The 8,824-nt window shown below is 49.1% G+C and overlaps 1 protein-coding gene across 3 annotated transcripts in view; it reads left to right on the forward strand.

Annotated features, from left to right (window-relative positions):
- Positions 1-8,338, forward strand: part of DIP2B (disco interacting protein 2 homolog B) — a 54,815-nt gene extending 46,477 nt beyond the window's left edge. For 2 of the 3 annotated variants that reach the window (XM_027668508.1, XM_027668509.1), the window contains 6 exons: positions 824-885; positions 1,007-1,064; positions 1,666-1,740; positions 3,220-3,397; positions 4,198-4,321; positions 4,805-5,057. In XM_027668508.1, coding sequence (XP_027524309.1) covers positions 824-885; positions 1,007-1,064; positions 1,666-1,740; positions 3,220-3,397; positions 4,198-4,321; positions 4,805-5,057 — 750 coding nt within the window. Of the gene's footprint in view, positions 1-823; positions 886-1,006; positions 1,065-1,665; positions 1,741-3,219; positions 3,398-4,197; positions 4,322-4,804 lie in introns of all 3 variants that reach the window. The other variant, XM_027668507.1, reaches the window with a different exon arrangement.
- Positions 8,339-8,824: the final 486 nt, after the last annotated feature.

Below are 8,824 nucleotides of genomic sequence, written 5' to 3' on the forward strand. Positions count from 1 at the left end.
CCCTGGAATCCCAGATCCCACATTCCCTGGAATCCCAGATCCCACATTCCCTGGAATCCCAGATCCCACGTTCTGGGCTTGGCTCTGTTCCGGAACCCACAAACTCCCCCCCCGTCTGCCCACCCTTCTGGAGCCCAACATCTGCCCTGCCCGCAGCAGCTGGCACAGGGGTTCAGCAGCTTCCCTTGTTTTGGGCTGCCAGATTATGGCACAGATGCTCCAAACAGCTGGAACGTGACTTGGGGGGCTGTTTATTCCCACGTAGACAGTGTTGGTGTGTTTGTTCCCACATAGTGTTGGTGTGTTTGTTCCCACATAGTGTTGGTGTGTTTATTCTCCCATGGTGTTGGTGTGTTTATTCCCACATGGACAATGTTGGTGTGTTTATTCCCACATAGTATTAGTGTCTTTATTCCCACATAATATTGGTGTGTTTATTCCCACATAATATTGGTGTGTTTATTCCCACATGGTGTTGGTGTGTTTATTCCCATATAGTATTGGTGTGTTTATTCCCATATAGTATTAGTGTCTTTATTCCCACATAATATTGGTGTGTTTATTCCCACACAAACAGTGCCTGGTTGCCCCAGCACTGATGGCTGAGGGGGCTTGGACTGTGTCCCCCCTTCCCAAACCTCCCTCCCACCCCAGTGTTTCCCAGTGACCTGTTCACTGAAGGGTCTCCATTTGTGCAGCTGGGGGGGGATGTGAGTAGGAATTTTGCTGTAGGAAACCCCTGGGAAGGTTTCTGAGCTCAGGCAGGAGTTCCCCTGCCTGCTGGAGACAAAACTGATGGGTTTTAAATGTTTTAACTCCTCAGGGAACGTCCGGGCCCGATCCCACCACGGTGTACGTGGACCTGAAGTCCTTGAGACATGACAGGTACAGTGAGTTCATTAAATCAATTTAACAGTTGTATAAAATGCTGTGAGGGTGCTGAGCTCTCACACTGCTCTGGAGATTTCCACAATTTTAATCCTGACAAGGTTTTCTTTCCCTTCAGAGTCCGTCTGGTGGAACGAGGAGCTCCACAGAGCCTGTTGCTTTCCGAGTCTGGGAAGGTAATTCCATATCTTTATCCAGAGCCACAGCACAGGGAAGTTGGGAACCACACATTTGTTACAGCCCTGAGAAGGATAATCCTATGGCAAGGCTTGGGAAGGGCTTGGTTACGCCGTTCCTCTGGAAAATCAGTTGGATTTATAATGAAGTAATGATTAAGGAGTGTGTTTTCTCGTGGGAGAATTGGTTCTGTTTGCAGTAAATGAACCAAATCACAGAAGGAATTAGGTTGGAAAAGACCTCTGAGATCATGGAGTCCACATCAGAAGTGGGGGCTATGTGATCCCTGAAATCAGTCTGTATTTGGGATTTACTGTCGCTCCCTCATGGATTAACACAAAGAGGTTTTCCAGTATTTTTGCAACTGAATTCCTCAAAATCGAGGTCCAGCAACATGTCCAGGCCCAGAATGCCCTCCCTGTGTGGCCCTTGAGCCATGGAACCCATCCATACCCTGATCCTGCCTCACTGTACCTGTCCTGGCCTGTTTTATCCCTGCTCGTGGTGGCTGTGGGTGAAATCCTGCCCTGAATGAATGTGTTTTATTGTGCCTGAAGGATAATCCAGCAGGAATTACACATTCCTTCTTGTGCTCCTTAGATTCTGCCTGGAGTCAAAGTGGTCATTGTCAACCCGGAGACAAAAGGGCCTCTGGGAGATTCCCACCTTGGGGAGGTAAGTGGAGATTTTACTCCTTTAGGACCTTCTCCTGCTGCTCCTTCAGCTCTTCTCTGCTGGGTTCTGAAGCTGCTGGGGGACAGTTTGGAGCTGTGACACTCACAGGCCTTTGTAAACTGAATTATTGCTGGAGCTCTCAGAATTTGGGTGTTATTTCACTGCCCAGTCGAAACAAAACCCACTAGAAAGGAAAGCTTATTCCACTCTAAATCTTGCAAACTGGCTCCCAAATAATCTAATTTACATTTGGCTTTCCTTATCTTGATTACACACCGGTGTATTTGTCTGTGTTGGCAGATTATTATCAAATTTTGGACTCAACACGTTAAAAATCCTCAGTTTGTTTACTCAGTGAGTCCTGAGAGTAGATCTGCAAGGTGCATTATTGAGATAATAAAGGACAGTAGAGGATATTTGGAGGTCTGACCTAAATGAATGGGGGTTTTTTTGGTCTGAAAAAATGGTGGATAAAAAGGGAACCTTCGCCTTGGAGCTTCCTGTCTCAGGAACAGTGTGGCCAACAGGTCCAAGGAAGTGATTCTTGCCCTGGACTCAGCGCTGGTGAGGCCACCCCTGGAGTGCTGTGTCCAGCTCTGGGCCCTCAGCTCAGGAAGGACATTGAGGGGCTGGAGCAGGTCCAGAGGAGAGCAACGAGGCTGGGGAAGGGACTGGAGCACAAGTGCTGTGAGGAGAGGCTGAGGGAGCTGGGGGGGCTCAGCCTGGAGAAGAGGAGGCTCAGGGGAGACCTCCTCACTCTCTGCAACTCCCTGACAGGAGGGGGGAGCCGGGGGGGGTTGGGCTCTTTTCCCATCAGCAAGACAAGAGGGCTCGGTCTTCAGCTGTGCCAGGGGAGGGTTAGGTTGGAGATTAGAAAGAATTTCTTTGCAGAGAGGGTGCTCAGCCCTTGGAATGGGCTGCCCAGGGAGGGGGTGGATTCTCCATCCCTGGAGGTTTTAAAGATGAGACTGGATGTGGCATCAGTGCCATGGGCTGGGAACCACGGCGGGGTTGGATCAAGGGTTGGACTTGGTGATGTCGGAGATCCCTTCCAACCCAGCTGATTCCATGATTGTGATTCTATGATTCTGTCATTCTATGATTCCATGATTCCATGATTCTATGATTCTGTGATCCTATGATTCTATGATTCTGTGATTCTCTGATTCTGTGATTCTATAATTCCATGATTCCATGATTCTGTGATTCCATGATTCCATGATTCCATGATTCTATGATTCTGTGATTCTGTGATTCTATAATTCCATGATTCTGTGATTCCATGTATCTGTGATTCCATGATTCTGTGATTCCATGATTCCATGATTCTATGATTCTGTGACTCTGTGATTCTGTGACTCTATGATTCTGTGATTCTATGATTCCATGATTCCGTGATTCCATGGTTCTCTGATTCTCACCCGCTCCACGTCAGCGCTCGTGGGGCCTGGGGGTGACTGTTGTCCCCTCCCTGCACAGATCTGGGTGAACAGCCCCCACACAGCCAGTGGTTACTACACCATCTACGACAACGAGACCCTCCAGGCCGACCACTTCAACACCCGCCTGAGCTTCGGGGACGCGGCGCAGACGCTCTGGGCCCGCACCGGTTACCTGGGCTTCGTGCGGCGCACCGAGCTCACGGCGGCCAGCGGAGGTGGGGAGGCACCCTGGGGGCTCTGGGTGACACATCTCCACGACAGGGCCATCCAGAGGGGCCTGGATGAGCTCAAGAAGTGGCCCTCAGGGAGCTCGGGGGGTTTAGTAAGACAAATGTTGGCGCCGCAGCCGGGTCGGGGCGACCGCCGGTGTTGGGGCAGGGTGGGGATGAGCTGATGGAGAAGGATGTGGGGAGAGGATGGATGTGGCCTAGAGAACCTCTCCTGTGCTGGGGGATTCTGCCTCTCTGCTGAGACCCCCCCTGCAGAGCTGCCTCCAGCAGGGGAACAGCACAGGGAGGGATGTGGAGCTGCTGGAGAGAGTCCAGAGGCACCAGGATGATCAGAGGGATGGAGCAGCTCTGCCAGGGGGAAAGGCTGGAAAATTGGGATTGTTCAGCCTGGAGAAGGGAAGGCTTTGGGGTGACCTCACTGTGGCCTTCCAGGACCTGAAAAGAACCTGCAGGAAAGGGGCAGAGAGACTATTTCCAAGGGAGTGCCAGGACAAGGGGGAATGGGTTCAAACCGCCAGCAGATTTTAGATGGGATTTTGGGAAGAAATTCCTCTCTGTGAGGGTGGTGAGGCCCTGGAATGCATTTCCCAGAGGATGCTCCATCCCTGGAAGTGTCCCAGGCCAGGTTGGAGCAACCTGGTCTAGTGGAAAGTGTCCCTGCCCATGGCAGGGGGTGGAACTGGATGATCTTCAAGGCCCCTTCCCATTCCATGATTCTTTGGCTTATAGCAGACACTGTTGTACCTGAATCCCAACCCTTCCAGCTGTTTTCCCTCTCTCCCCAGAGCGCCACGACGCCCTGTACGTGGTGGGAGCCCTGGATGAGACTCTGGAGCTGCGGGGGCTGCGCTACCACCCCATCGACATCGAGACCTCGGTGTCCCGGACCCACAGGAGCATTGCTGAATGGTAACACAGCCCCCCACAGGAGGGCTGGGCTCCTCCTGGCCCAGCTGAAATGCAGCAGTTTAGGCAAAGGTGCAGGGTTTAACTGGGCAAAAAAAAAAATAGGGAAATTCGGATTTTTTTTCTGTTGGGAAATTCAGATTTACCTGCGTTGCCCTCGGCCGGTCACGCACCTGATTTCCACACAGAACAGACTCGGTGTCTCCTCACGAGCCTCAGTATTGAATAGAAATGATGATTTGCTGCTTTGGGGTGTAAAGAGCCACTTCTCAGTCAGTGGCAGCAGCGTTGTTGCGTCACACGGGTGGTGCTGAGGTGGCTCTGAACTGGTCTTTGACACGTCAGGGCCAGGTCACCTCGGGGTCAGGTTGGAAATGCAGCCCAGAGCGGGTGGGAGACTCCACCTGAGGATAATCAGCTGGAAACTTTGGGGTCTTTGTGCCAATAACCGGGTGTTGTTCTGTTGGTTTTCCTTTGCCCTCCCAGCGCCGTGTTCACCTGGACCAACCTGCTGGTGGTGGTGGTGGAGCTGTGTGGCTGCGAGCAGGAGGCTCTGGATTTAGTCCCTCTGGTGACCAACGTGGTCCTGGAAGAGCATTACCTGATCGTGGGAGTGGTGGTGGTGGTGGATCCCGGGGTCATTCCCATCAATTCCCGAGGCGAGAAGCAGCGGATGCACCTCCGGGACAGTTTCCTGGCGGATCAGCTGGACCCCATTTACGTGGCCTACAACATGTGATGGGAGGAGCTGCAGGAGCCCAGAAGGACCAGGGTGGTGATGGAAGTGAAGCTGGTGAAATTACTAATACTTGACCTACAGGTTGAGGTTGCTGCCACCATTCCCTCCCTCCCGGCCCCAGGGAGCGGAGGGAATTTGGGAGGCAACTGGCAAACCTTTGTAACAGTTTACTGAACACATGAGCTTTAGAGAAATGCAAAGTGGAAAAGTGTGTGAGCTACAAAACCCCCAAGGCCTTTACAGTAGTGTTACTTTTTCATCCGTTGTACATATTTGTATTTTTATCTAATCCCGGGGTAGGATTCTATAAGGGGAGGGTTTATTTAGTTAAGATAATAAACTATTAAGAAAAAGGGTCATCAGAGTTCTGCAGTTCCCTACTCCATGATCTCCTTTGCATCTGGAGCTGTTCATCCCCTGGGATCACACAACTTATTGACAATTGTGCCATGACCAAATCAATAACGTACGGAATCGAAGAGTTACTTATTCATATAGAGATTTCTGGAATTTAAAAAAAAAGAATTTTGCCTATATTTTAAATATGTAAATATTATTATACATAATTCACTTAGATAGAAAATTAACTTGGCTAATGAGGACAGCTGAAGGTTGATGTTTTTAAGGACAGGTGACTTTTGTGGTCCTCAGCATCCTGGCATTGGCTTAGACACAAATGTGAGACGCTCCCACCTTCCACAGGTTTCTGATTTCATTTGTCTCTTCATTCTGGCCAGAAGTGTGTCAGAGCATGTAGAACCTTTGATATTAAGGCACATCTTTCTCCAAGAGATGAATTTAAAACGTGGAACTGGGGAGAAATGGCAATGCAAGTCCCGAATCCTGAACTGGAATGGTGCAGCCTCTGCCTCATCCTCTGGCTCCAGGTGTGGGAAGGAAAAACATTCCTTAGGTGGACACACAGGTAACTGCCCTGCTTGTGCCATCCATGACTCCTTCCATCCCCAGGAAATACTGTAAATAGGCTTTAAGAAAACTGGGAGCAAAGAGCCCATCTTCCCTCAGAGCATTCCCTGGAAAGAACGGGAGAATCCTGAGTCGGATGCAATTTTTATTTTACAGGGGACAGAGCAATTGTGGCAAACACAGCGTTCAACAAAGCTGTGCAAACTGCTCTCCCAGCCTTCCACCTCCTGGGTCAGCTCCAAAGTTAGGGAATGGGAAGAAAGAGAAGCCTTAGAGCAGCAGGTACAAGCTTTTCCTGCTGGGAAGCCCTTCCACGGAGCCGGTGGTTGAGCTTTGACTCAAAAATGACCTTTTCCGTTTTAACACTTCATCTTTCAATAGCAATTACATTCCTCTGGGTGCTAAAATATGATTTTGGAAGCCTTGGGGGCTGCTGCCAGATCCTGCAACAGGGTTTTTTTTTTTTTGAGTCCCACGTGGTATATACAGTGTAAATATAAAACTTTTCAGATGTTCCAGATACCTCATGCAAAGTTTTTAGGCCGTTTTTAAAAAGGTTCGTGGTGTGGACTCAGAAGATCCTGTGGCAGTTCCTGGAGCAGGACCCAGTGGATCCGTGGGCAAAGCCCAGCCATGTCCTGGAAAAAGAAAAAAAAAGCTCCTGCTGCATCCTGGTAGTTTCCTCACCGAAAAACAGGAGCTTTAAAAAAAAAAAAACAAACCTCAGAGAAGAAGTTTGAAAGTATATTTTTGAAAAAAAATAAAAATAAAAAAGAATAAATATTTGGTGGGGAAATAGCTTTAGGAACTGGAAGTTTTCTGGCAGGTCTGGGCTGAAGGTTCTTTGCAAACACTTCAGTTCACGGGGGGCACGTTTTGGAACCTTTTCTGTGTTTTCCACAGTGTCAGCAGAATAGGCACCAAACCTTTAATGTGTTTAGTTTTAACAAATTGACCACAAAGTGGGGACAGTGACAGGGGAAACTGTGACTAACACAGTTGCTCCTGCAGCTTGTTTTGGGTGTAAAGTGCACAAAGGTGGTTCTCCCTTTTCAGCCAGAAAATTCCTGTTATTCCGTGTTCTGTGTCACCATTTTTGTGTTTCTTGCACAGCCCAGGCCTGGCCGAGCAGCTTCACTCCAATGTGACCTTTCCAGGGAAAATTCTGGTGGTCTTGGACCTTTTCCTTTACTCAAAAGCTTTAGTTAAAATTGTTTCAGCAAATGCTTTTTGTCCCCTGGAGTGGATTTTAAGTCCAATTCCGGGATTGTCATTTATTTTTCCTCGTGATCCTTCACAAACGAAACAATGTGTGTGTGAATTCCAGCAGAGATTCCCAAGTGTGCTAGGTGGCCTTCCCAAAATGGCATTTTTGAATGAGACTGGATTCATTTGATCTCTTTTCCCCTTTATTTTTTTGTTTGGATGGGCACCGATGGCTTTTCATGCCTCGGGGGCTTTTCTCTTGCAATTCCCTGGGTGCTCCAAGTCTTCCTTCCAGCACCTTCCACTTCTCTGGGCTGGAGAACTGCAGGATGCAGGGAACATTCCAGGGACATGGAGCAGCTGCTCAGTTTGGCTTCCCTGGGTGCTTTGTCCCTGTTTTGGCACAGTGGGAAGCAAAGTGCTGGAGAGGAGGAAGGATGGAGCCGGGACTCCGGAATCCCCAAATTCTTCCTCTGGCTCCACGAGCTTTCCACGGGTCATTCCACTCCTTCCATTCCTTCCTCTGTGATTTTTCCATATGGGAACAAACCAAGATCCTTCACTCCAGACATTGGCAGGGGCAGGGCTGGGTGCTTTTCCCCAAAAAACAGCCTCTCCCCCCTGGTTTGACCTCCCAGCTCCTGGAGTTGCACAGGGCACATTTTTCCTTCCTCTTGTCCATAAGATTCCGAGCTTAGCAACTGCAGTGAAACTGAAAAACTGGGAATTCTTCCCCCTGGACTAAACTAGTTTGTGTGTCTCACTGTTTCTGGATCTTCCCTGAGCAAACTGTGTGGGAACAGGTCGGTTTTATCCTCTTCTGTTGGAATTTGCACTTCATTTCTGGTTTAAATCAACGGAATTCAGCTGTTTCCTACTAACTGCTCTAAAATAAGGTTGTAAAAACCAGATCAATTTTAGCCCTAGGTGCATTTGTTTTCCTTTAATTTCTGTCAACCTCTTTCCCATTGTCCAATCCAGACTCCGGCGTTTCTGTAATTATGTATAAAGGTTTTATTTATTTAAAATTAGCTTAGTTACATTTTTAAATTTAACACCTGGCTGGACAGTGTCCCATTAACGCATTGATTGTGTTTCCTTTGTCTTGTGTTAATAAATATTGATGCCTGGTTGCTCGTTTAGTCCTTCAAGACGCTGTTTCCATGAAGGAATTTTTGGGTTTTTTTAAGGAGTGAAATGTGGGTTAATGTTGATCCTGGGGAGAGGGAGAACTTTGAGTGTTTTATGTTTTGTTCATTGTATTGAGAGGGGTCTGAGCCATGAGGGAGTGAAGGGCTGGATGGGTGTCCTGGACCTGCAGCTTTGTGAATCCGATTTTTTGGGAATCAGAGCTGGGGAAGGGGCTGGAGAATTCTTGAGGGATCTGGGGGGGCTCAGCCTGGAGAAAAGGAGGCTCAGGGGGTCCTTGTCGCTCTCCACAGCTCCCTGATGGGGTTGGAGCCGGGTGGGATCGGGCTCTGCTCCCAGGGAATGAGGGATGGGATGAGAGGGAACGGCCTCAAGCTGTGCCAGGGGAGGGTCAGGCTGGAGTTACAGTAAAGTTTCTTTATGGAAGGGGTTGTCGGGCCTTGGCAGGGGCTGCCCAGGGAGGTTTGGAGTCCCCATCCCTGGAG

The sequence above is a fragment of the Corapipo altera genome, unplaced genomic scaffold, assembly GCF_003945725.1.
Source record: "Corapipo altera isolate COAL_440 unplaced genomic scaffold, ASM394572v1 290, whole genome shotgun sequence".
NCBI classification, from domain to species: domain Eukaryota; kingdom Metazoa; phylum Chordata; class Aves; order Passeriformes; family Pipridae; genus Corapipo; species Corapipo altera.